We start from the raw sequence: 27,903 nt of genomic DNA, 5'->3' as shown, positions 1-27,903 counted from the left end.
TCTTGTGTCTGTACTCTTCTAGCCTACGTGGTTTTGATATCTTTTCCTGCACGCAGGGAACAGCCAATTCTCTCTGCACGCTTGGATCTTCTCCCTTGCTTGGTTCAAGAAGACTGTTAAACAATAATAAAAGGACATCAACAGCGGTGCTCGGCAGAACGGGCTTTTCCTACGTTTCTGGCATTTTGCATCTTTGTCCCATTTTTATCCCTGATTTGAGATGACGTGTCAGCTCCTCTTGGCAGGAGGTCTGTAAAACGTCACTGGCACTCTTGGGATGTGGTGAGTGCTGTTCAGCAAAGCCATCAAGCGGTACCTCTGTGTTCTGCCCCTGCTGCATCTGCCAGCTTTCTATGCTAAAAATCACCATCTCATCTCAAGCAGGGGTGATGGGAGTTGCTTATGCTATTGGGCTGGCTGTGGGTCCCAGCAATGCCTGCTCTCCAGTGCCAGCAGGGTGTTTTCCCTTACATCCCTTCTCAGTGCTTGTTTATCTTCCACCCAAATTTGACAGCGAAGTCTCCAGATAAGGGAACCAATTAAAAAATTATCAGGGGGCTAGTGAGAGGGGATGGAGGTGGACAGTGCGTTCATGAGAGGCTGATTTCTTTAGGAAATGGGGCTAAAAATAAGTTTAATAATGTTTTTACCGAGCTTTTGCTTCAAAGCAATCTGCTGAGTGCATCTCACTCCTTCCTGCTCTGGGCGTCTAACTGCTGTCATGTTCTTGGCTGTAATTTTCCCTGCACTTTCAGAAAGGCTGTGAGATCTTTGCTAATCACAGAGGGCAGACAAGACCTCCGTTTTAAAGGTCTCATAAGAAGGAAAAAAAGAAGGAAGAGACATGCAGTAAATGGCACAAAGCTCCAGTGAATCTGGCATGGAAAGATGAAGGCTTGTGCTCTGATTGCCAATATTTGACATGGCATCTCCAAAGTCTCTGGCAGAGTGTTAACCCACTGCTGCTGGCAACAGGAGTCGGTTATCTGATAACAACCAGCATTCCTGCACGGTGTCTGATGTGGGATGCCACAGCACCTCAGATAACCACATAACCAGGGACCAGCTCTGCAAGTGCAGTAGTGATGCAAAGGATATGGCTTTGATTTCCCTGTATATGTGGTGATAGATAATCCAGAAAATTAGCTGCATGGTGCTGCCTGAGTCTCCTGTTTGATGGAGATAAGGATCTGGAGAAGCGAGTAGTCGATTGCATTTTACTGATTTTTAAATGCCTAGATGTCTGTGTCCTTTCGCAACGCAGAGTACCACCCATGGTACCTGTACATCCAGACACGCAGAAACGCGGCGTCCTTTGTCACCCGTAGCCACAGTGGTGCTAGGTGCTCTTTTTATAGAGGGTTTAGGAAGAACTGTACTTAGCGCCTTCAGACTGACAGCCAGGAAGGCATGCAGAAGAGCACTCTGGTATTAATTAACTCGTCCTGCCAAGAGCAGATATTGATTTGCTTTTACAGGACTTTGATGAGTCTTGATTATGATTCTATGGAGGTAGGAAGGTTTCCTGCCCTCAGAAGGCTAGAGCAGCCATAATTATAAAATAATTGTGCTTGTTTTCTTCTAAAGTAGTATTTTATTATTTGATGAATCTCTTGTTTGTACTGAGTAGACAGTACGACTTCACAAATTACTTGTTTACTGTCATGCCTTGATTTATAATTCTCCCTTAAAATTTTAGAGGGTGGGTTTTTTTTCCCAGATATGCATTCAAATTACTGTAAAAGTAGGTCACATCATACTCGTGCAGATGTTACCCTTCCCCTCTCGCTCTAGCTCTGCACTGGTACATGGGCTTGACGATAAGTTTGTGCTGATGACCCAAGGCAGCACTTGCAAAAGGTGAACCAATCTCATAAATCTTTCACCGTGATCCTGCTGTGTGTTAAAGGCTTAGACGTAGTGCGGAATATTAATTAAAGACAGTTAAATGGCATTTTTTTTTAACTGTGTCCTTAGCGTCTCCTACCTAGCAGAGATGCTTATTCTGCGTTAGCCTTGCATGCGTGGTCCCGTGGCAAGCGTGGGCTGGGGTTTGGGGGAGTGCTGCTGGTGTGGGAGGGTGCAGGTCCCCCTTGCTGCCTGTGCCAGTCCCGATGGCCCTGCCGGGAAGCCCCCAAGCTCACGGGAGGGCGGTGAGGGTCTCTCCTCCTGCCCTGCTCCACCAGGCCGCTAGGACCTGCCGTGAAGCTGAGGGAGAGTATTTATGGGAGCTTGCTTGGAGAAGGGAAGCAGAAACAGGGTAGGAAACAGTAGGCTAAGGAGGAAGCTGCTGTGAGTGCAAGGGGGGTCAGATGTAGTGGAGAGCAGATTTACACCACTGTTTCCTTGGCACTGAATAAGAGATTTCCCTTAGGAGGCTTTTATGGAGAGGTGCAAAGAGCTGTTAAGTCATTAGTGCTGTTTCCCATTGTGACAGCATTATTCCTTGTTATCTCCGCTTTATAGCTTCTCTTTCTCACCAGCAACTACTGACACAATAAATATTTGTCCTGACTGTATTATCTGCATCCCAAATGCTTACCTTGTCCTTTCGCATACAATCTCAAGACACTACAGCCCCTTCTTCTGCCTGATAGGCAGAGTCTGGACTTAATCACCCACCAGTGCTGCAGGCTAATGCCTGCCTGGGAAACAAATCCTGACCTTGGGTAAGGACTGGGGAAGTTTCCCCCAATGAAAGCACTTTTCTTTCTTCAGCTTTTAAACCCTCAACTTCCAAGATGCGTCCTTGACGCAAAGCAACCTCCCTATTTCACAGCAGCGGTTCTTTGCCTTCTTTTTTTCTATTCCATTAACGCAGTGTTTTGCAGCCAACACTCCTGTTAATTAGGTGCTAATTTATTATTCCGACCAGCTGTTATTACTGTGTAACACACATATATACATACACACACAAACCCCACCCCCCCCCGCCAGTCCCAGGCTGTCTCAGGTCTGGGTTCTGGGTGCACTTCCATCACTATTGACTGGGTGACAAGTGTCCCCAGGTTAGCATCTGAGGGAGGCACCAAGGCTGCCCTGGCCATGAAGGGGGAAAATGAGGTTCCCCGTGGACAGGGGGAGGACTCTGGAGCATATTTCCCTGGGTTTCTTTCCCTAGCTCAGCATCATGGCAGTGCATGGAACCTCACTCTAGCATGGCCCTTTCCAGACAAGCCATCCACTGACCACTGACAAGACGTATTTTCCCGGGGATTTATGTCTCATGGTTGGTTGATTTTAAAGAGGTGTGAGCACTAATTGAAGCACTTGCCATCCCTCTCCCACGTGGACCCCCTCTGGTCCAGTAAAGCCTGACAGCATTGCCATGGGGGAAGGACGGGTGACACTGAAGGCACTAGGCAGTGCTTTTTTCAGTCTATTCTTTAATATGTTTTTCTTGAAATATTTACTATAACTTTTTTGATTGAAAATCAAACTTGTAAAAACTCCCAAAACCAGAGTCATTTCCCAGTCAGTTCTTGTTAGTACATTTTATAGCTATCTAAACCAATGTTCTCCTAGATTCCTGTCCTTGCTCTAATTCATTAATTAGTGATATTAATTACTTTTAATGTATTAATTACAAGCTGATACTTCTAATGTAAAGGAGTCTGAGTGCAAGGATGAGCTTTGTAACCTCTCTGTTTGTGGGTAAGTAGAGTTTTCTGAATTTTGGAGCTGCCCTGGAGAGCTGTGGTTGTACAGCTGTGTTCGTTACTGCTAGCAGAAGCATCGTACAATCTGAGAGGTAAAATAACGATTTTAATGATGTTGTGTGGGTGTACAGGGTCAGGGCTGGTGTGCCAGTGTCTTCCAACTGAGTGGAGGTTGGCATTGGTTCTTGCTGTTGTGTTGAGGACATTGCTGTTGCTCAGCGAGGCAGTGTGCCCTCCCCACCTCCCCTCCCTGGCTGTGGTGCCCCAGGGGCTTTGTCCATGTTGGTGCAACGCAATGTGCCATGGCAAGCCCGGGCTGCTGGCTCTCGAGTGGCTCCAGGGCTCTGCAACTCAACAGCTCTGCAACTCTGTGTTGCAGAAGGTGGCGAGTCACTCTGATTCCATATAACTGCCCTAGGGGGATGTTTGTCCTGGCTCTTTCTAAACCATATCAGATAAAAAGTTTGCATTAGCCCCCATTCTTGCTCTAATGCAAAGAGCAAATCTGCTGTTGCCTCTCCCGGAGGTCCCCAGTTCAGTCCCTGGTTTGTTAGCCAAAACAGCAGCCTCTCTGTGACACGGTTGTGTCAAGTACATGTTGTCTGGTGGCGTCAGTTGTGTCACTTGAGGATATTAGCATAGTGGCATCGAGCCCTGCAAAATCTCAGCCTTAGCAACATGGTTGAGGTCATTTGTGCAACCAGACGCACTAAGGCTTTAAGACAGGCTGGCGCTTGATGTGAAGATGTAAGGATGTATCCTGTAATTTGGGCTGTCTTTCAGATCTTTTGCATATGCCACAGTCACTTAAGAGGATCTCTTTGGTCAATGAGAGCAAAGCACTGCCATGGAGAAGAAGATCTCGTCTCTATGGAGATGGGCACATGGTGAGGAAGGTCACAAACTGGTGGCAGAAAAGGCTGAAGCTGCAAATCAACAAAAAATGGTTTGATAAAAGAATTGGCGATGCTGCAGTCAGTAATCCCCTTTGGTTTTGTTTACGCTGTGGTCAGTTGGCTCCCTTGTGATACTCTGAGCCTGATAGGAGCAGGTAAACATCCTTTGCAATTTATTTAGGCACAGCTTCCAAGATGTGAGCTGAGCAGACAGCCATGGAAGCGGGGAGTTTGGGTGTAGCTCCCTGCTGTGCTCCTGCAGGGCAGTGCCAGGGTGGGCAATCGGCACAGACAGTGCTCCTGTCAGAGGTGTTTCAGCTGCTCAGCTTTAATCCCAAGGACACTCAGAGATCCAAGTAGTATCAACATAATTTAGTAATCTTCAGATTTAAGATGTGCCAGGCATTGCCAGCTCTTGCAAAATACTGAGCTGGTTGGTGATTTTCCTTTTTCCCTCTCCCTCACTTTACATCTAGAAGCATCACTAAATATTAGTGCAATATTTTGGACTGGTGTGAGCCATCGAAGTGGGACCACGTAGTGGTATTGAAGAAGTAGTAGGACAGTCTCAGTTAGAGCATGGGCTCTCCTGTCATTGTTTCTTTCCCTACCATGGGAAGTTGCCCCATTCCCACATGTTTATCACTTTCCATGGTGCAGTTCCCCCCAGGAGCTCAGTGCAGAAGCAGCCAAGGAGTTGGTGAGCTGGCATCGCTCCCATCGCGGGGCAGGAGAAACCCACTTGGCTGAAAACACAGTGCTGGGCAACCCAAGGAGCATTTGTTCTTCATACGGTTCCTTCGTCTACATGGATCAGTGACCCTTTAGGTGACAATTGCACAGGCTCATAGATTTTAGGGGTACTGCTTTTTGGGGGAGATCTTCTGCAAGGGGCTGCGGAGCCAGGACTGCGCATTTCTGGAGCTGGGTGGGCGCTGGGCGGGCGCTGGCCTGCCTGGTGGTGCAATCCTGCACTGCGACTCGGGGGAAACGCTCAGACCCTGGGAGCGCAAAGTAAATATTTAGCTGGCTCCTCTCAGTGTTGATCTACAGGCGGAGGCTAGGTAGGTAGTTAACACTTTTCCCCCTGCTGTGTACTGTGTGCTCTCACAACTCGAGGTAATTTGGTGATTTGACAGCATTTCTCCCTCACACCGAATATAAATAGGCGTTTGGCACACCTACTGCATAAATGCAGCGCTGCTGGAGGTGGGGGGCAGAGGCAGCCGAGAGCTGTTGGTGTTAGAGTGTGCTGATGTCATTCTGAAATCCAAATTTCTGCAGTGCGCTAGCCACGTTAGAGTCGTACTGCAGATAACCCCCTCTTGCTGCCGCAGGCCGCCGGCCGGTCGCCCGAAGTCCTGCGTGCCTTGGGCTGGGCCCTGGGTGGGATGCTCTGCTCTGCTCCCCTGCACCTTGCACGCTGCCGCCTCGCGTGTCCCAGCTCCATCCTCGAGACGCCCTGATGGCCTGGTGCAGATGGGGGAGCCTCGTCCCACAGTTAATTAACTAGGAGAACCAGAAATTCTATAAGGTGTCAGAATTAATTTTTTTCGTAGTTTCTTTTTTCTTGTTGTTTTTGTTAATGAATGCATTCCATGTGCTCATCGAAATATCCTGGTGAGGCTTGAAGAGCTGAATTAAAAGAAAAAAGCCTCTTATTTTGCACCAGCAGTTAGCTGATGAAATGTAAAGATGCAATGGGCTGATTAGTGATTCTGGTAATGTAATTAATGCCTCTGTTCTTTCATATGTGCAGAACTGGAGGTCGAGCTGAGCACTCAGTGGAAATTTGCCCTGAATGTGCAGTTCGGTGCCCTCAAAGTTATTGCTCCCTAGTTATGATTCCTTCAGTAATTCCAAATTAAAGTTGATATACTTGTAAACGAAAAGCAGGGCATGCTTATGAATTACAAGGGCTGGAGAATTTGCTTGCAAGATGTGAATGTTAATGCAGCCAAACCACTGTGAACTGGGCAGAGGAGGGACTGGCAGCAGAGAAAACACCTTGGTGGGTGTCACTTCTTCCAGACGCAGAGCTGGTGGAAGAGCCTGACTAAAGTCCTCATCTCCACTTCCCTGACTGCTACAGGCCACCAGCTTCGCATTGTTCTGCTGTTACATCTTCTTAACATCTCAACCATCATAAACCAATAACACAATTCCCAGTCTGAAACCAAACTCGGATGAGCTCATTTCTGCATGCAACATGATTCTGGCACTCCTGACATGAAACTTTTCTCTTTTTTTTTTGTTCTTCCCCCATTTTTAATAAACATCACAGTATCAAAACATTAGTGACGCTGGATTTGCCATTGTTGGTTTACCATAGATAACAGCATGGAGTGTTCTTTCCGTTTTGATTCAATAGTGCATGACAAGGGAATCCAATTTGTTCAGATTTAGATGACATGCCTCCAATTATGTAATTCCATTAGGAGGTGCCTGCAGCCAAGTCTGTGCTCACAGTCTCGGCAGACATAACTGTAATGGGACATGTTGCAATATTGCTGTGTGGTAAGCACAACTTTGATAGAGAGCACGACCTGTCTCTCCCAGTCGTGTTTGTGGGAATGGAGAAGATGAAAAACAGTCTAGCTGTACTTAGGGCTCTAATCTGGCAATAAGTTATGTCACTACAAGAACAAAGCTTTGCAATGAAAGGTGAATTTGTAATGGCTATATATTTTATGTATTCAAAATCAGACAGTAAATGCAGCACTTTGAATATGATCTTATATTCAATTCCATAAATGGAAGATATATTGGTTGCAGTTTTTCCTCTTGAATACCGTCTCAGATTCCTATATACTTGGGAATGGTGGATATTTATGAGAATATAAAGCAGTGATGAAAACATAAGACTAAATCTTAGCACAGTTACAACTTGCTTTAAATTATTAACCTTTAAGAAGCATGCTAAAAAATTCTTCTATGCAAATTCTGCAAGACTGGTAATGTGTATGTACACCAGCCCCATAGAGCTATCTAAATAATGTCTTTAAAATAATTGTGTAGTGTTGATGCAGACTTACAGTTTCTGCAGGCAGGAAAAGGCAATTCTAGTGGCAGATCTGTCTCCCCAAGAAGGGGAATATAACACCACTCATAAATAAAGCTGTTTAGATGAATTTAGCATCACTTACAAACCTTACTTGCAAAGATTTCTGCAATGCCTTTGGATAGCATAGCTCAGATGGAGCTTGGTTGGGCTCAGTTCTCCAAGGGCTGGGAAGGGGCTGGATGGGGCACATGTGATGTATTTTCTGTAGAGGATGCTCAGACCTGTGGAAACTGCAGAAATTTAAAGGTGTTTAATAGCTGTAAAAAGGTCAAAGCTCTGACAACCATGAGATATCTTGTGCTCAGTCCTGCTCTGGTTGGGTTGGTCCTGCAGGCAGGGCCATCCCATGAAGTTGGAATGTGGGCTGTACACCCCGCCTCTGTTAGCCAATAGTAACTAGGTCTTGACCAAACAGATATTATTTAAATATATAGCTCTTATTAAGAAGAAAAGCTCCCTAATCCTTGCTCTGGGAAAGTATGAGTGATAGCATCTCTACTTTTGCAATCTTTTGCAGTTCTCACATGAATATATGAAAGAATTTAATAATGTTCTAGGTTAGAAAATGGGCATGCATATGTATACATCTTTAAAATCTATCTTCTCTGACTTTCTTTCCCCTTATTTATGTTGAGAGAGGAAGCCAGCAAACGATTTCAATGTATGATGCATCCAATATCACCTTTCACATAAACAGAAAAAATATGCTTCCTCCGATGATGTGATGAGACCAGGATGCATTTAAGTGTCTAGAGAAAGTGTCATTCTGTTTAAAATAATGTGAAGAGAAGACCAGTCTCAGTATGTTGAAATGAGTTATGGGGGTGCTGCTGGTTTAATGACAGGATGGCGGAGATGTAGCTTTAGATGCTGCTGTGCCTGAGCCTGGGCCCAAGTCGCTGCTGTCGTGAGCCCTTTCACACCCACTGCTCTTGTCCGTGTCTCTGCTCGGATGCTTTGCCAGAAACCCCGCTCGGGTGGCATTTGGTTGTGCGTTAATATAGCCCCTTGGTGGATGGCTCAGCCTGCAGATATAATGGAGTCTATCAACCTCAGGTTCAAAACCCAGTGTAATTTCGTGGGAATGAATTGTTCAGATAAATTTGGTAGAGCACAGTTTCTTAATCTGCTAAATGGAAAAAGACACTGCTGCCTGGTGATTATTGGATTTTGTGCAATTTGGGAAGAAATTAGATTGTTTTAGATTAACCCCTGCAGGGATGGACACCTAGGAAGAGGCTGTTGTCTCTCAGACAGTTGATTTTCAGGTTTATTTATCGCAGCAATCCAGCTGCCGGTGTGACTGAGAGCAGAACCTGCACTACTGTGATACACTTCATCATGCTCTGGAGCACCTGTTTGCTGAGTTCAAATGAGAAATCATCGATCTGCTGCAAACCAGGCTGTGTACCCCAGCATTTGTGGCCCTGGCCAGTGCTTTAACTCCTCTCCCTGGGAACTGGATGCCCAGGTGGGTTTTTCTGGGTGTTTAGGGGCTCACTGGAAAGTGTTTGTGAAGGCACCTGTGCTCCACAGCAAGCTCTGCACTTGGTCTGGTCCCTCCAGCTCTGCAAGTGCCCTCTTCCCTTTAGGAAGAGGTTCCCCAGGTGGGCTCAGAGTACCACCACGAGTCCCACCATCTGCAACTCGGGATGCCAACGTGTCACTGGATTAAGTGACAGCAAGGAAATCTGCATGCAAGAGTCAAAGCCCACGCGGCAAATGCTTTTCTGGCTGGTGGGGTGAGTCAGCCCCTCTACCTCCAAAGCTCCACTCCTAGACAGCAAAATGGCAAAAGTTCGGACTCCAAAGGGGTTGTGCCTTGGCCCATGCAGCATCTCCTGTTGTCTGGTCTTTGCAGGAGTACTTACACATCCCTGGAGTGTCTGCACAAGGGTGAAGTGGGAGAGCAGAGCTGGTGTTACCAGCACCATGACAACGGGAGGGGTGCCTGTCCTCACAAACCTAACTGGAAGCTAGCCTGGTGCTGACGTTGAGAGAAGGGGTTATTACTATTGCGAGCAGCAAGAGGAAATGTTCAGCGTAGTATATTCTGGGACACCTTCCCAGAAAATGTTTCCTTGCAGTAATTACAACACTGATGCTGTAAGCCCCGACAGCAGCTCCCCTTTGCGGTAGTGGAGATGAATGGAGTGTCAGGAAAAACTCTCTAAGATTCAGTTTGGCCATAGCCTGTTAAATCAAGAGCCTGTTCAATGAGGTCATCGTGTTCTCCTCTGCCTGATGGGGACATAGCCTGGTGGCACACAGCAGGGAGTGACAGCCAGGAGCTCACCGTCTTTGTTGCTTGAAATCCGGGGATGTTGCCGCAGCTCTTCCCCAGCAGTCACTGGCCCCACACACTCTCCTAATTGTCTGAACTGAACTATAAGCTCCTCAAAGCAAGAACCATGTTTTCCATGGTGCTGTAAACCCGGGAGATGAGTGTTCACCCACTTCGCTGTGTTGAGCGTGGGGGTTACAGAAGAAACATCCAAACCCAGGGCGGACTCAGCCCGAGCTGGGTCTCCTCTAGGCTGTGGCTACATCCATTACTGGATAATGCTCAGACATGTCTGAACGTACATTTTGTAGAGTTGTGGTCAGCTGGAGGTGGCCCCAGGTCCTCCTTGTCCCTGTCTACATTGTGTGACGTGTGGTGACGTTCCCCTATGTGGCTTCTGTTTCTGGAATTATGTTTTTTATAAGAGAGGGAAAATAGACATGTGAAAGTGCAACTCTGGTCATAGGTACTGTTTTTATGACAAGATGGTAGATAAGGATGAATAGAAAAGCTTCTGGTTTTGCTGCTCTTTCATCCCCTGGGGTTGTAGGACTTGGCACTGATGGGTTCTGAAGGGACAGTCATGCCATCCTGTCCCTTCCCCTTGGGGATGCCCTCTGGGAGGACTGCCAAATATGCCTGCAGGGAACAGTAGGAAATCTGGGGAGTTCTAACTCATATAAATGGGACTCACTGAGGAAGATGCTGAGATAAGTCCTTCACTGAGATGGAGCTAGCAAGGTCACCTCATTGCTCCCTTGAGTAGGGCAGTTCCCCTTCAGCCACCTTTCACCCCTTCATCCTTTATCCAAGGCAAGTGCTTGCCTGCTTCATACCTGCCATCTTTTTGGGATGTATAGAGTTGTGCTCTGTTTCGTTTCCTCATTGGAAAAACACTCTGCATTTGCTTGGAGGAGGACAGCTTGCATTGAGTTTCTACTCCCAAAGCTGCGTTCCCAGCATCAGACAGGTTGTGGCGGTTCAGATGGGTAGGGGACACGCAGTAGAGGCAGGACTTGAAGCTTGCTGATTGGTGAACTGTAAATTTGAGTAGGAAAATGTGGCTGTACTGTAAAATTCAGGACACCATCTGTTTCATTGCTTGCTTGCAGTAACATTTGTACTTGATAATTAAAATGTCACACACATTTTTAGCCAGAATAATCTGTGGAGGAGTAGAACTGTGTCTTCTGAAAATCATTCAAGAGATGCTCGCAGATAGGAGCGATGCTGTTTTGAACCATCTCTCCTCACTGCTCATAGAGGAGGTTTGCATTTTTTCATATTTTGAGGAGGTGGTTAGAGGAATGGGAGCAACACCAGATTCTTTTAGAAGGAGCTTAGTGAATGACACTGGATATAATGTGTTTTATTTTGCTTTAGTTTGGTCATGCTTGGGCTGGGCTGTTGGTGCCTCTCATTGGTTTTCTTCTGGCAGCGGTAGGTTAGCTTTGACTTCAGCTGAAATCAGCTTGTTTTTAAGGGTATCTCAGCTGACTTAAAGCAAGACTTTTCCTCCAGCTGGTGTAGCTGAGGGTTCAAAGGCACTGCCTGCTTGGCTGGCTGTGGGTGGTGAGGGCTGGGAGCTCAGCTCCCCTGAGCAGCAGGCTCAGGGCTCAAGGACCACAGCGAGAAGCTGCTTAGAGAAAGGTCAGGTCTTGCCCCATGCTTGAGTTACCTTCACTGCGAGAGAGCCAGAGCAAAAGGCAAAACAAAGCAGTGCTGTTCGTGGGCAGTGAATTGAGTGCTTTTTTTTGCATAGCGATGCCAGCCCTCACTGCTTCCACTGGTGCAGAGGGGAGCTGGGCTCTTCTCCTTGCCTAGCCCAGGTTGCTGCATCTCCTCTTTGCGGTGGCCTCAGTACAGCTGCCAAGTTGGCTGAAGTTTGCTTCATGGCAGTGAAAAGATGCAAAAATTGAATTTGCTTTTGGCTGTCCGAAAATGGGATTTTGAACATCTTAATGCTGCAGATTAATTAACAATATAGGAGACATCTGAAATCCATAAACCTGCAATGTGTCCTAGCTGATATCTGTGCTGAATGTGCTGTCGCTAACCCCCAGGAAAGCATCTGATGAAGTTTTGCCAGCTCAGTCCCTGGTTCCCAGGCACATCACACACTTGGACTGTGTAGATGGTCCTCCGAGCACAACATGATACATCCCTGCACTGGTTCAGGGTTGTATAAGAGGCAAAAGTAGCATTTTCCATAAACATGGCTTTCTGAGGGCATCGTTCTGATTCAGACTATGTAACGTATGCTTTTGCTGAATGTGTGGGGTGAAACTAGCAGACATGGGAAATGGGATGTTCTGCACATCTTGTAATGTTTGCAACGTCTTGCTTGCTTAGCTGATGTAAAAACCCCTCCCAGCTGAGCTTTGACACAACAAATACATCTACAGATTTTTATTAGAAATGCACACTGCTATCCCATGAAAATTTTAAATCCATTTATGTCAACTATGTGCGAATAAGTTTTTTAAAATCCAGGTCTGTTGGGAGACATTTGAAGCTTACAGCTTTACAGTGCATTGGTGTGTGTTATCAGTAACTAGTCAAGATTAAAGATGAAGTCTGCGGAGGAGCTGCAGCGAGTACTTCAGAAATGCTTGCCAGCCAGCAAGGTACTTTCTGGTCTGGCTCCTGGCTTAAATCAAACATTTTGATGACATCCCAGCATCCAGACAGACCTTCTTGTACATCAAAGCTCAAGATACACCACTGCAGGATCAGGTCCTGCGCTTCTGCCAGGAGACTGTATTGTAATGTGTGAGAGAGGGTTTAAAATATTCTAATTGTCTGCTATGAAATTACAGTTTTGTTCCCTGGAGTAGAAAAGTGAGTTTAAATCATTAACGCCACAAGTCTCAGTGATGATTACGGAAATGTTTGCAAGTGACTTAATCAGTATAGTTTGTGTGAGTGGCCCATTTTAATATTATTGCACTGATTAAGTTTTCTTAGCTAATATGTGTTTCATTTCCAATTCAATTAAATGAGAATCCCCTTCCATTACATGATATTACTGAAGTGCCCTAGTGGGGCAGGAGCACACTTGGTATTTCCAATTGATACAGATTTCTTCATTATACAGTCTCATGGTGCTAAATGAAATCAATGAAAGCTGAAATTAAAATTGTAGCAAGTTGCAGCTGTAAATATGTTGTCCCTTCCTTGGTCCTTCTTATATCAGTAGGCTGAGAATATATTAGTATCAGTTCATTAATTATATTTCAGAGACATTTTCAATAGATGCCTGCCTTTGACAAAATTTTAGAAAGCCTGAGAAGGATTTTCCTTGGATTTCTGTATGCCCAATGATTATCATAAGCAAAATATAAGTTGCATTAATGTGCCTATTTTATGTGCTATGTATCCTCACTTTAGCTTTTAAAAGCACTTTTGTGTAACTTATCGTGGGATATATTAACTGGCATATGGAAGATTATCTGCAAAAGGCTTGTGAAGGAATTAACACCAGCCTTACGTTTTTTCACGTGAGCCAAACCCTCTCCTTTTATGTATTATTGAAGGGAATTGATTGAACTCTGATATAGTAACAAATGATTTTATAAATATCCCTCTGGAGTTAATTCCCCGTTGTGTGATATGCAGAGCTCTTGGAGCTGATTGTGTGATCTTTTTCTTGAGAGCTTCAAGATTTCTCTAGCATTGAGGCAGAGGTGTTCAATAGTACATACTTTCATATACGAAGGAGTTGGGAGGCACATGACTGCGATTCAAGCAGCAATTAGGAAACTGCAACGAGTGCTCAGGAAACACAGTAAATCACAACTTCTAAATTCACATTCAACCGTTCGTAAAAAAGACAAATGTATGTGTCAAGCTGAGATGGGAGCCCTCTGCACCCTCTTGCTTCTAGATCGTATTAACAGCAAAACTTTCACGTGAAGTACACAGGGTTCGGCAATCTTCTGCTTCACGTGCACCAGCTAATGTGCACGCTTTGGGTGGCTGGTGGGTGGCAGGATGAGTGTCAGCAGCCCCAGGGGATACGGGGCAGGTTCAGTGTGGGAGCCCCTGTCCCACATTTCTGCTTTTGTGCTGCTCCATGGGGCCGTGTGGTCAGCTCCTGCCCTCCACTTGCACACTCAGGGCTCAGCAGAGGCGATCTGAAGTATTTGTTTTATTAAATTATTAAAGCTATTTTCATCTGGTCAGAGACTATGTGGCTTATCACATTTCAGACATAGTTAAAATATATATGGATATAAGGATAAAGCTTTTTTCTTTAATACTAAATATATGCTTTTTATAAACAAGAACCTGGATTATTTTTTTTAAATAATATAAATATTTTAGCATAGTTATTCTGGCTCCATAAGTGCAATGAAAATGTTAGCCTTGGCATATCAATCGTGCTTTACAGATGACTGTAATTTCCTGAATGTCAAAACTCCAAATTTTTCTACTAAGCAAACTTTTCAGTGGCAAAATAGATTGCCTCCATAATATATCACTGTGTGCAGGAAAAAATGAAATCTTTATGTACTGTATTATGAATCAATGAGGCATTAAGATTCTTGGAAGGGTGAGTGGACTCTGGAAAATGAAAAACTGCCACTATTCCCTCTCTGTAAACCGCTGCTTATGGAGTGTAGGCTTTGCAAACCTCTATCTTCACCGCCGCAGAAATATCAGTTACAAGCTAAAACCAATTCCTGCGACGGCATTTAGATAGGGTAAATACTGTTGTAAATATCTGATTTATAGCAACATCCTGTCGTTATTCACCAGCAATTTTGCAGTGGCCTCCTTTTCTCTTTGGGAGGTCTGCCGTGCTTTTTAATGAATCCCTAAGAGCTCTGTGAATGGGGAGGTGCTGTCCCACACCTGGACCGTGCTGTGTGCCGCGGCTCCGGGAGACGGGAGCTCCGGGGGACGGGGATGGTTCTTCATACTGGGAGTAGGAAAGTACTTCTGGTACTCTGTGGGCTTCAGAGCTTGATTTTTCAGAAGACATCACTCACACCTTGACTTTTCCTAGCATGTTTAAAGGTCAAAATTCAGCTCTGCATCCTGTTTTTTAAGGGATAATCGCCCTTACTAAGAAAGGCACTTTCCAAAGCCAGGACTTGTGTGCTGCTGAGGCCAGTGTCACCAATCCAGCATCACCTGTGCTGCAGCTCATCATCTACCAAGAAGCATGGCGCACACTTAACACTGTTGATGCTCCTCTGCCACCTTCTCTCACCTTTCCTTGGATTTTACCTCCCATGTGCAGCTCGAGGATCTCGGCACTGCTGCTGCCCTCCATCTAGATGCCTCTATTATATAATTAAGCTAATGAGGTGGGAAGCTTTGCTGCTCTGGGTAGGGTGGTGGGAGACGGGTGTTTCCAAAGGGCAGTTCAGCCCTTTTCCCAGCAGGTCTGGTGGGTGGGATGGGTCTGGGCCCCTCTGCCCAGCATTGCCGCCCTTTCCCGTGCTAGACTCCAGGGTGGAGGTGGTGGATTCGGGACTGGCTCCAGCAGCTGAGTCACTCTTCTGTTTGCCGAGTCTAAAAACGGAAACTTGCTTCTCTTTTTATGCATCACTTAAAAAAAAAAAAAAAGTAAAAATGCCACTGTTCTTGCTGAATTGGTTGTGAGCAAGGGTATCCTGCAGAGATCTTAATAATACAGGCAATTATGAAATTAATACCACTCTGGCAAATCTGCAGGGCAGCTCTCCCCTCCACAGGCAGTGCTGTGGACAATTAGTATGTGCGTGAGGGTAGCTGGGAGCATGTGCGTGTGTGAGGCTGCATATTTTTTACTTATTTAAAGCCTTATTTTCATTATCTTTGTGTGCATGTCCATGTCTGCACATATATGAACATGTACCTTGAGCTGCAAAATCTTTAATCGCTGCCTTCCTCTGTGCCTGAAATGCTCCTTTTTTTTTTCAGATCTTTCCTATTTGATAATTTCATAGGCAATGATGGGCTGGTAATTGCCATTCTTGCAAAATCCAGCTCCTTTTTATGGGCTCCTCTGGCACTTTTCTCGTGCTGCCGTTACCGTGGGTAGGCTGCTGGCTTCCTACCCCCACCATTAGTGTTTCTAGACAAAACATCTCTGTGATTCATTGGGTGCTGATAGAAGTGAAAACATAATGATTACTTAGAGGAAATGTAAATTTACATTTGCTAACGGCTTTAATTCACAGTTCTGAAATACTTATCTCCTTTCCTCCCAGGCCCTTGTTCCGAGCTAATGCATGGTTCTCCTGTGCCACCCTGAGACCCTGAGTAAAGGAATATAATCCACGTGCTTGTAGGTTTACAGGCTGCTGCAGAGAAAAGCAGTGTTTGTTGTTCCTCCTCCTCATAATCTTTATAATTCATTTTAATAAAGAAGTCATTTTTTCATCTAGATTTTGCTGTACTTTTCATTTTGGATGAGTGGAGCTGGAAATCTAGTTTAATTGAAATGATTGAATGAAAAGAGGTCTCGTAGGAGCAAGTAGGACCCAGCCCTGGGTCTGCTTGCGTGGCAGGTGCTGCACTGAGGTTGCTGGGAAGAGGGGAGGAGAAGGGGAGCAGACCTGCTCCGATAACCCTGCTCTGGGTTCGCCTCCTTGCAAGCACTGTGACTGCAGCAGGGGAGGACCCGGTGTGGGCAGCTGGGCTGCAGATCGGGGCATGGAGGCAGCCGTGCAGCCTCCATGGGACACTGGACATGAGATCTTCTCTCTGAAGCTGCTGGGGAGCACAACAGTCCCCCTTGCTCCTCTCCTGCTCGGAGACAGGGCCCTTTATCCTTGTCTACAGGGCTAGGAGGTCTGGGAGCAGAGAGGAGTGCTGTGGGAAGCCCCATGGGTGATGCTTCTTGGCTGCTGCCGTTGCCATCCGCATCACTGCTGCGAAGCATCTGGGACTGATCTGGAGTAGATGCAAACATTTGATTCCCAGCACTGTGTCAGTGAGCTTGCCAAATATTTTGGCCTTGTCTCTGCGAGCTGTGCTGCGGGAGCACCTCTCGGCAGGGAAGAGGTATTCCCATTTCAGGGGTGTTTCCGAGCGTGCATGGCTGAGGCAGGAGAGGCTGTCACCAGGATGCTCACCCCTGTCCTTTTAATTGCGTCTCGAGGTGACAAAGTTCGTTAAGAATCAGGATGAGTCACAGTTTTAAATGAAGATTTTACCTCTCTCTCAGTGTTCTCCAAACAGATGCCTGCCTCCAACAAATAAGGCAGCAGCGGTATTTCTCTTGGAGGAACAATTTTGCGGTATTAGCAAATCAAATTCTCAGTGGGCCACTCTTGATGGGAATTAACCTCACCTACTGGGACCGAAGTTCTCCTGGCGCACAGCGTGGTGTAATTGAGTTTGACTTCTCGTAGAGACATGGTGGGCATGATTGATTGGCAGGGAGACCCTCTGCCAAAGGTTAAAATCCATTGTCAGCTTTGGAGCCGCACGGGGAGGGTTTCCAAGAGCAGAGCAAGTAATGTGAGACTCGCGCCGTTTGCATTCCTGACCTTCCATCATTGTCTGCGACTTTGCTGTCAGGTTATCCCGAGCGGAGGTGTTTCACGAGCAGTGCGGGGCGAGGGAGGAGCGTGGGAGCCTGCCTGCAGTGGAGTGTCAGGACACCGCTGGGAGCAGCAGCGGAGAAGGGGATGGGATCTCAGACACGTGTGCAGGGCCGTCTTCCTCTGGTTGGATGCGCAGTGTGAGAGAAGTAGTTTCTGTCTCAAAAAAATATGAAAAGCTTAAAAACATGAATATGTGACTTCTCTTTTATAAATGAGCTCTGTAGATTTTAATCCAGAGGCATGAGCGGTTTACAAGGGAGGGTGGGAAGGACACTGATTGTCCTTGTGCTGCTCGCTGGTTCTGGTGATTGTGCATTGTTTCTGGTACCAAAGCACCAACCCTATGATTATTTTTCTTTTTTCAGTAACTCAGTCCTTAATCCTTTGCATCATATGCAGAATCTCTGCTGCAGGGTTTTAGTTCATTTTATCTGCTTTTCTGCTGGATGTGGTACTTATCTGGTCTATTCCTTTGCCTCTGTCCCTCCAGAGGGAACTTAACTTTCAAAATGTCCATTTTCACCTGGAGCATAACTTGGTTTCACATTGCCCTGTTAATGTACCACAAAGTCCATGGACTGGGGGAAAAAATCCCCCAGAATAGGAAACATTCCCCAATTTCCCTTCCTCCCCCACCTTCACCTAATGAGATGGAGTCACTTGTTTAAAATTGCCTCCCATTCATTGCACAAGCCTGTCTGCGACTACAAACTGTCCTAGCCAGGCTTGCCATCTGGATGAGCTTGACCTAGATACAAACTGCTGTGCGTGAGCTAGCTTAAAGGGTAGACTTAGTTTTGCTGGGTGAATAGGACTGCCCCAATACATTCCCTGGAAATCATAGCTCTGATTCCACAGCCCTGTGCTAAAATGGTGTTTTCCTGGGTTAGTGTGCCCCCGACACAGTCTGGAGGGGGGAGGTCGGGATGTTCCTGGGAATGCAGTTCTCCTGTGCAAAGGCTGTAGGTTTCTTACCCTACAAAGCCCTTCTTGCTATAACTTCATTTCTCAGCAGAAATGGGAAAAGGTCACTCGGTCCCTCACCTACTGATCCATACGCTAATGGATGTAATGGGGAGTGGATGTTTAGCTTTCAGCTCCTCTCTCCAGCTCGTTACCTCATAGCTCCATCAAACCAGGCTCAGGTTTCCAGGCTGAAGACATGGCAGCTGCCAGCGTCTGACCTCCAGCCTTCCTCTACCTCAACAAGCAATTAAACAGCATATCAGCCTCTGTCCTCTGGCAGGGATCGATACTCCTCAGCCTCGGCACCAGCAGGAGTTTTGACCCAAAGGGGCTCAGAGGTTCCAAACTGAAGCCAGCTCTAGTTATGATCCTCGTGGAAACGGTACCTGTTTGGACCCCACAGCAGTTGCTTAGAGCCTCTCCATCAGGGTTAAGGTGCCCTGGGAGCATGTACAAGAGTTAAAGCTGCTAGACAGGAGTTTGCTTTGCCACCAGCATGCAGCCCGCTGCTCTCAGGCCCTTAGGATGGATGTTCAGCTGCTGATGGGCCGCTCTGCCAGGCCTCTTGTGGCAGCGGGGCTTGTGGCACGGCAAGGGAGGAGTGAAGGGAGCCGCACGCGCTTCCATCTGCAGGTTTGGCCATAACCCTTTCTCTTTGCACCGCCTGGGTTGTTGCTGCTTTGCAGTCTTGCTTTGCATGGCCAGGGCAGTTGTGTTGGGATGAGATGTATTCATGCTTCGGGAGGTTCTGACCCATTTTGATCCTTAAGCAAAGTCGCCCCTTCCTCACCTCTCACAGTGAGCCTCCTGAGTGCTGCGGCATGGGCAGCTGCGTATCCCTTCCCTGGCAGCTTCTCTGGGCTCTGTAGTCTCTGGCTTTACTCAATGTTGTCATCCCCTGAGGTTTCACACCTCCTCACTTTGACTTTTTTTTTTTTTTCTTTAATGTTGCTTTTAGAAGCTTGCTCCAAAGATGCTTTTTAAAAAAATCATTAGATTAGAAAAAAGGATTCTCATTCAGCCCCTGTGCTGGGCAGAGGTGGGGAAGGGGCTGGCACAGATGCGCTATGTGACCACAGAATTATCCTTCAAAGGAAGCAGATGGCTGAGTCTCAATAAACCCCTCAGAGAAATTCGCGGAGGTCTTTGAGGTTTCTCTTTGGTTCATATTTTCTCCAGGGGCTGTGCAGGAAGAAGAGAGGAGACTGCTCTGGGCTGAGGATCTGGACAGCTGAAAGCAGGTCCATCCACTGACAGCACACGTTTCTCCCTTTCAACAAAAAAAATCTTAGCAAAAGTCATCTCATAGCAAAAATGTCAGGCAGGGGCTTGTGCTATCCCCCCAACCTGACAGGCATTGCTCCCGTGTGGGGTCTCTGGGATGCTGATGTGGAGTAGCAGCACTTGTTCAAGAGGAAGAGAATAGAGCATCTTCATGACCATGTAGGTTATTAAAGTGCCTTCGGACTGGCCATGGGCATTCGTGCGGCAGCACCACAGCCCCAGAGGGTGCCTGAGCTGGGTCAGTCGGAGGGAGCTGCGGTTCTGGCCCATGGGTGAAATGAGGCTTTTGTGCCACTGCAGTGATGCTGGGATGGGATGGCGGGAGGATACAGCGTGAGGGCTGGCATAGCTATGGCTGTGCGGAGGCCAAGCATGTATCTCCTCTCTCTGTCCCTGGCTTTCAGTGCATCACCCCACCTGTCTCTGCCGTTTTCCCAATTTTTCTTGTCCCACCCATGAGTAGAAACATCACAGCACCAAGAAGCCCAGCTTTCATACCCCAGCAGATGATGTGAGGCGTTAGCTGGGCGTTTATCTGAGGGGAGCTTCTAACCTTTCCTGAGCTCCTCTGAGGGACTGGATTGTGCACAAATAATTCACAGCTCCCAAAAATGCTCTGGCTTCAACCTTGCAATGATGTGATGAAGAGAGCGGGTGATGCAGCACAGGAAGCAAACTCAACACCGTGAGACTGTTCAGGGACTGTTTTGCTCCCCATGTTCCTCAGGGAATAGCTGTGCACAGGGAGATGCCAAAATCAAGTGACTGTCACACCGTCTCGCTTTCCTCGTGGCTCCAGGGTCAACCTACTTTTCTGAGTTGCCCGCAAGCTCCTTTTATTCTCTGCTTCATAGTCATCCAGCTCAACTTTATTAGAAAACCCATGTTTCTGATGAGTGCAGCTCTTTAAGTCGGAGGGATGATTCACAGTAAAGTTTGATCTCCACCTGCAAACATGTTGTCTTGGGCTCTGAAGCACAAGCTTCAAGGAATGGGCAAGAGCTCAACACCCCCTTGTTAAGACAGCAGAAAGAACAAGCTGTTACATACAAAGCTAAAAATAATTGCAAAGCTTTGAGTCTTCCTCCCAGTTGCAGCAGAAGGATGCTCTGAGCGCTGATGGCCGAATCCGTCTCTGGCACAGCTCTGACTTGACGGTGCATTAATGCTTTCATGACTTTTTTGAAGCTCAGTTCAGATAAATGCAGAGCAGTGTGGCTGCTCTTCTGGAGCTGCTGTGATTTCTAACTCGGATGAGAGTGGCTTGGGGCAAACCCAAAGGCTGGTGTTCCCAAAAGAGCCAGCGTCTTTTTTGGTAGAATTTTAACAGGGAAACTTAAGATGGGGGAGAAATGCACAAAACAGCTGAGATTGGCCCAGCAACTGACAAAGCATCTCTCTGTAAGACACTGGGAAATAACAGCAGGTATACATAAAGCCTGTTTGTGGGGAAGCAGGCTCAGGCCAGGTAGGGTATGGGCTCTGGCTGGGGAATCCCATAAGCATCCCTGCTGATGGCCTGGCTTCCTGAGCATGGGATGCCGGAGGGAGCCCAGATGCCTCCACGCTCCCTGCAGAGTCCAGTGTACAGCTTTACTCAGCCTCCTCTTCCCCGTCTCCATCAACTGTGGTATTTTCCCCTGCCCAGCACTGATGGAGGTACCTGCCCGGATGAGGCCGACAGCCACCTGGGGTGATGAGGATCTGTTTATGACACAGTTTCTTCTGCCAATATACAAGTTTTTATTTGTTCTTTTGTTTTTACAACAGCAGCCAAGGGAGGCGCTTTGTCACTGCCTATGACCAAAGAGCACAAAGGCAGAGCTGCTGAAGAGTTTGAGCTATGATGAAAAGCTCGCTGTATCGATCTTGGCTCAGGATTTGTTTCCCTTCTTGCATTAACACCCCATCGATTGCTTTGATGACCTTAGAGAATATGGTTTTGTTGGTCTTCTCACTTAGCCAGAAGCACCCCCGTGCCTGCATGCAGCTCCCCTCCCAGCCTTTCTGAACTGCTGATGGGCCAGGTTGTACAAAGTGCTCTGGAGTAAGCAGAGCTTTGCTTTTGCCTCCTTGGGCATCAGAGGTTTGTCGCTATGTTAGTTGCTATGGTTAGTAGAGGGGTTAGTGCTATATGGCACTAACTTGTTCTTGCTTGAGGGTTGGGTCATTACTTTAGTGCAGTTTCCCAGTAAACTATATCCAAGGGTGAGGAGTTCTGGCAGGAGCTGAAGAAGGGGCTTGGGTTTGCCCCGGAGATGCTCCGTTTCCCCATGCTGGGGACCCCGACATTGCTGCATCGAAGGGGCCTGCTGCACAAGCATGACCAGGGGCAGCTCCTGCTCATCGGAGTGGCTGTTTGGGGTGATGGTGCTTGTGGAAAGGCCTTTCTTTCTGCCAGGTTGAGTTCTGCAACACTGCCAGAGACCTGCTGAGATGAGACAGAGCAAAACTCTTCCCATCTTTGCAAGGGACAGTGTGAGGTTGGCAGCTGCCGCTCTGGGTCTGCAACATTAAAGTGAGCTTTGTCCTTGTTCCCTCTTAACTCCAGCTCTCACTGTGAAATTATTAAATGGCATTTTTTGGGAAAAGGACTTTCCTCGGGGTTGTGGGGGTGGCTTTGGCTCCCTTTGCCTGCATAGATCTGTAGCCAAAGCCCTCGGAGCTGGGGGGGTGGCAGCAGCGCCTGGATGAGTGTGGGGACAGTGACAGTGCTGATTGCAGTGTCCTGGCTCTCTGAGCATGAGGTGCCATTGTGTCCGGCCGCTGATGCTGTACTGGGCTCCTTGGCTTTATTTGGTTTTGCAAGTTTATTGTACTATCTACTTATTTAATTATTTATGAGCTTGGATGCTTTAAATGGGAAGAGGAATGGCAGCTCCCCTTGTTTCCTTTCCCTTGTGCTGTTGGATGCTTTTGGTGGTTGTGATTTGCTTTTTAGTCCACCCAGAGACAATTTTCTGTAAAACATTGACATCTAGTGGCTTTTCTGCCGAAAGAAACGATAGAGAACAAAAGATTGGCTGCGGGGTGGCCAGTCTTGATGCCACTCGGGAAAACAAATGAATGTCCCTTCTCCACCTTACTAAGCACAAAGGACACAGCAATCACACCCCGGGGGCTCGGGGCTCCCAGGCACATGCTCCTCCTCGGTGTCCTCATCCTGGAGGAGTGGCCTTTCCTGGCAGGGCAAGTTGCTTATTGAGCTATTTTAATTCCATTTACTTAAGCAGACGGCTGGTATCCTGACAGTGTACCTCCAGCATCGTCACTGAGGTTGTGGCCATGTTAAAGGAGGTGTGAAGAGCTCAGTGTGTATGGCTTCAGGCTGCTGGTGGCGGACAACACGGTGTTCCATGGTGGATATTAATGTGCAAACCAGAGTGATCTCTTAATGATATTCCTAAGGTTGAGCTTGCAGCTTTTCCAGCTGGTGGCCTGACGGGGTTCCCTGCAGCAGCGTGTCCCCAGCCTGTGCCACTGTCCTGCTGCTTCAAGCCAAAGCCAGGACATCCCTTAGAAGTGCTTTCTCTTACAGAACGCTGTAATGCATCCTTTAATTTCCTGTTATCCACTTCTCTCCCCTCCCTCATTGTCGCAATCCTGTGTAAAGTGAAGGCAGGAGGATAAAACGGGATTTGCCTGGGCTCTTTTGAGGTCCTCATTTCAGGGCGAGTGGGTTGGGGCTTCTGGGCACATCCCATTTATGTCACCTGTGACAGGAAGTGTAGGAAAGGTGTAACATAAAGGTGTAACACTGCTCTGGGGCTCGTGCAGCTGAGACCCACGGCTGCTCACTGGGAAATGTAGCACAAGCAGCTTTTTGCAGACTGTATAAACTTGGCAGTGCAGCTCTGTTGTATGAGGAAAATAAAAAAGCCAGAGCTGTCTGTGCCCTGCTTGGGTTGGGACCTACATCCTGGGAGATATTTTGATTATTCTCCCAAGGTCTGCGGAGGGCATCAGTTGAGGCACCCAGCAGGAGCACAGTGCCACATGGGCAGCCCAGCACAGAGGGAAATCTTGGGTTCCTTTCTGCCTCTGTAGAGGCAAAACACGTTAAGCAGAGACAGATATGTGCAGGTAGATAGAACCCTTCCCGCTCCCCCTGGGGAGTTTGTTCAGCCGTCCTTCACCCTGCAGAGGTGAGCACGCAGAGGAGCACTCTGCAGCAGGGCTGCCTGAAAGCCTCTTAAGTGCATCTCCAAGTTTTCTATTGATTTTGAACGTTAATGCACTGCGTGCTGGAGACACGCGGGACTAAACGCTCTGCCTTCCTCTCCCCTTGGCAGGAATTTCTACTATATCACCATCCTGCGTGACCCCGTCTCCCGATACCTGAGCGAATGGCGCCACGTCCAGCGAGGAGCGACGTGGAAGGCGTCCCTGCATGTCTGCGACGGGCGATCCCCGACCACCGAGGAGCTGCCCAGCTGCTACACAGGGGACGACTGGTCGGGCTGTTCCCTGCAGGAGTTCATGGATTGCCCCTACAACCTCGCCAACAACCGCCAGGTCCGCATGCTGTCCGACCTCAGCTTGGTGGGATGCTACAACCTGTCGGTCATGCCCGAGGAGCAGAGAAATAAGGTTCTGCTAGACAGTGCCAAGGAGAACCTGAAGCGAATGGCCTTCTTCGGCCTGACTGAATTTCAGCGGAAGACTCAGTATCTCTTTGAGAAGACTTTCAACATGAACTTCATCTCGCCGTTCACGCAGTACAATAGCACAAGGGCCTCCAGCGTGGAGATAGATGAGCAGACTCAGCAGCGCATCGAGGCCCTCAATTTTTTAGACATGGAATTGTACGATTATGCAAAAGACCTGTTTTTGCAGCGGTACCAGTACATGCGGCAGAAGGAGCACCAGGAAGCGCGACGGAAACGCCAGGAGCAGCGCAAGATCCTGAGGGCGAAGCAAGCGCGCCTGAGAGAGCAGGGCGAGAACAGCTCCAGCACTGACTACATAGGGAACGTGGAGCGGTGGCGGCGGTAGTGGGGGGGGACTCGCCGGACACCGAAAGCGAAGCAGAACCCGACCCAACCCACAAACAGGAGACGACGGAGCAATCCCAACAAATTACGCTTCTCAAGGGTTTGAAGCAAAAAGAGGTTAAAATGTTGCCTTTGCAGTTGCCTTTGCAGTAAATGTTGTACTGTACGTGGAACACTTAATCTTAGCGTGTAATTAAATTGTCCTTTTTAGGTTTGTTGGATTATTTATGAAATACAGGAGCCAAGTAGGCTCATCGGAAATGGTTGCTTGGACGTTTATTTAAAAGAAAAAAAACAATCCGTAAATTAGTTATGAGTACAAAATGGGATGCTGGAAAATGTTTATGATGCTCAGCTGAAATCTATCTGGGAAGCAAACTCATTTCCTAATAATGAGCATTTAGCATACTCTCACAATACAGTATATGAGCAAAACCTCTTCCCTTTGATTTTATCTTAATTTTATTTTAATAATGTGTTTTCAAGGGCACCAACTGCTTATGATATTTACCAAGTTAATGAATGGACGATGAAGGGAACAATAAAGGTCTAGAAAAAATATCGACTAGTTTTATGTGTAATATTGGCTTTTAAAAGGAATAGAAGTAATTTCTCTAGTTATATAAATATTTAAAATTTTAAACTTTTTCTACCTACTGCTGTTTAGAGTTTTAAGCTTGGTCTATCTCATATTAAAAATAAAGAAAAAAAAAAAAGACATACATACTTTTCTGAACTCAATGCCAATGTTAAAGACACTGTTTCCAGAATTTTTCAGGGCAATATGATTTTAACCATTCTGGAAAAGTTATAGCACATCTTCATGTTTCATAAAGCCTTTTCCAAATTACAGTCCTGTGACAGTGTCTAATTTTAAGTCTTTCTTACCCATTAGAATACATAATGCTGAATTTATCATTCCTTAATAATTGGTGGTATAAACTAGATGAAATTATGTTGCGGATATTTGTGTAGTGTCTTTAAAAAGTCATAAAACTCTCTAATCCCAGCAATACTATGACAGGAATTGCTCAATGGAAGAAGTAGATTTACACTTGAATTAGGATTTACTTCCAGTAAATCTTTGCTACACCAGATAAGAACAGGGCTTTTTTTTTTCCCTACGCTCTTGAGCCCTTCTCAGCGATGACAGATGAGCGATGACTAAAAACGATGGAAAACAGTTATACCATAGCCATAGTTATACAGGATGAGAAGGTTGCAGGATGCACAGGGATGCAGCAGCCTGCTCCGAGCAGGCTTTGCTGGGGCACAGGGTGCGGAGCTGGAGCTGGACCGGGCTCACCTGCAGCTCTTCAGCCTCACCGAGACCGACCGGGAGAGAAGATGGGGCAGGAGGGATGTGAGGGGCTCCTATAAATCTCTATGCAAAAAAAAAAAAAAAAAAGAAAAGAAAAAAGACAAACCTCTGCAAGGCTTGGGCTATATACGTTCAGCAAGTTAGGCATTTTGTATGTAGCCTGCAACGCTCCCAAGCTTGGCACTCACTGGCGATCTGGGTGCGGGTGCGCGGTGACGGAGGCACCCGGACAGGGCGGCTCCATCCCGCTGTGCACGACGCTTACAAGGCTCACTTGCACTATTGCCGTTCGCCTGTAATACTCTATATATCAAGAGGGCAGGGGGTCATAAAATGAGGCAGAAGGCTTTAAAAACATCTTAGGGCTCCACGCCTAAGTTATCTGGAAGTTGTTTTACACCTGATGTTGTGTCGCAGCCCGGGGGTGCAGCAATGCTGCCGGGGGCAAGCGGAGAGCAAAGCAGCAGCAAACCAATACCCTGCATTAGCAGCTTGGAAAAGAGAATAACTTCATGTACAGCAATTTTTTTTTTATTTTTTTTTTTTAAATGAAAACTGCAGTTGCCAATATGATGTCTCGGTTGTATTTTGGTTTTTACGGGGGAAAATATTCGCTCTTAAAACTGAAAGGCACTGCTGTAAACAGGATTTAACCGTGGGTGAGCTGGAGGGCCTGTTGCAGAAAGTGCATTTTGTTTTTATGCTGTGGTGTGCATGGTTTACAGAGACTAGTTGCATTTTCTTTGTGTATACTGTTTATTGTATATAGGGGATGTACGAATATAAGGATACCGTTTTGTCATAACCATATCAAATTCTACTGATTTCCACTGTAGACGCTGTCTTATTGTGTAGATTTACAGGCCGATCCACTGACTTTGATTGTGTAATTTAACAATAGAACTGATAAATAAAATTTAACTACAGTCTTCTGATTTTCATGTGATTATTTCTTTATCTGACAATGTGTTGGGAATTGCACAGTTCAGAATGAACAGTAATTTCAACACAAATGAAATAGCAGTTGACAGGCAAGTATATGAGTTTAAAATCATGGCTTTTCTGAACTGTATTTAAACTACAGCTTTGAAGGGCAAAGCCACTTCAGACTTTCTCTGGTTCAGGAGTTACTGCAGAGGTTTTGACTGCTTTTCTGAGCTGTCCTCAGAAGAACAAGCTGTCATTTCTGGTGATTTTAAATATGATTGTCGATGGTCTGCAGCATTAAGAGATTCTTTCTGTGTATGTACATATATGTGTGTGTGTGTGTGTGTGTGTGTGTATGGGGTTTTTTGGTTTTCCGCTTTACATGATATCCATCATTTTTGTTCCAGCTGGCTCTGGAGAATGCTGCCTAGCCACTGACTTCCAGTGCCTCCTGCTGCATCCATCCTGGGGATATTTTAAAACACAAAAAAGCTAAACCAGAATTAGATGGAAAAACAGGTGAGAATTAATTGAGCATAATGCCCCAGATAAACTAGAAAAGATGTTTTCTTACAATCTGGATGGAGCATTTTTTTCTTGGTGGCTATAAAAGATCGGCAGGCTTGCAGGACTTGCAGCGGGGTACACCCGAAGGTGTCCATAGGAGGACCTTGCCTTGACCTAGTTGAATTCCCCTGTGAGGACAGAGGTGCCCTTCCTCCTGCGAATGCCTGCAGGGACATCTTACCTCTACAAATAGAGGGATCTGCCAGCGAATCTGCTTTTGACTGACGTGACTTTATATACAGGTCTATTAGGACACTGAGAAAGCTGCGGGTAGAGCTGCTAGTGGGATAGAGGTCATGCAAGATGCTTCCCTGCAACCCAAAAAGCACCCAGCAGTGAAGTCTGGCATAAAAGCAATTGGGGTTGCCTTTTGCGAGGAGTACTTTGACAGTTGTGA

At 46.7% G+C, this 27,903-nt stretch overlaps 1 protein-coding gene across 1 annotated transcript in view; it reads left to right on the top strand.

Moving 5' to 3' along the window:
• The window catches only part of HS6ST2 (heparan sulfate 6-O-sulfotransferase 2), an 85,340-nt gene extending 58,393 nt beyond the window's left edge, over positions 1 to 26,947 (top strand). Inside the window, exon 2 of the mRNA XM_026848842.1 lies at positions 23,990 to 26,947. Within this exon, the coding sequence (XP_026704643.1) occupies positions 23,990 to 24,692 (703 nt within the window). The 3' untranslated portion in view covers positions 24,693 to 26,947. The remainder of the gene's footprint in view (positions 1 to 23,989) is intronic.
• Positions 26,948 to 27,903: the final 956 nt, after the last annotated feature.

This window comes from Athene cunicularia (genome assembly GCF_003259725.1).
Source record: "Athene cunicularia isolate RWA chromosome 4 unlocalized genomic scaffold, athCun1 chr4_part3, whole genome shotgun sequence".
NCBI lineage: Eukaryota > Metazoa > Chordata > Aves > Strigiformes > Strigidae > Athene > Athene cunicularia.
The sequence above is the reverse complement of the archived record's forward strand: the minus strand, read 5'-3'. Positions and strand labels throughout refer to the sequence as shown.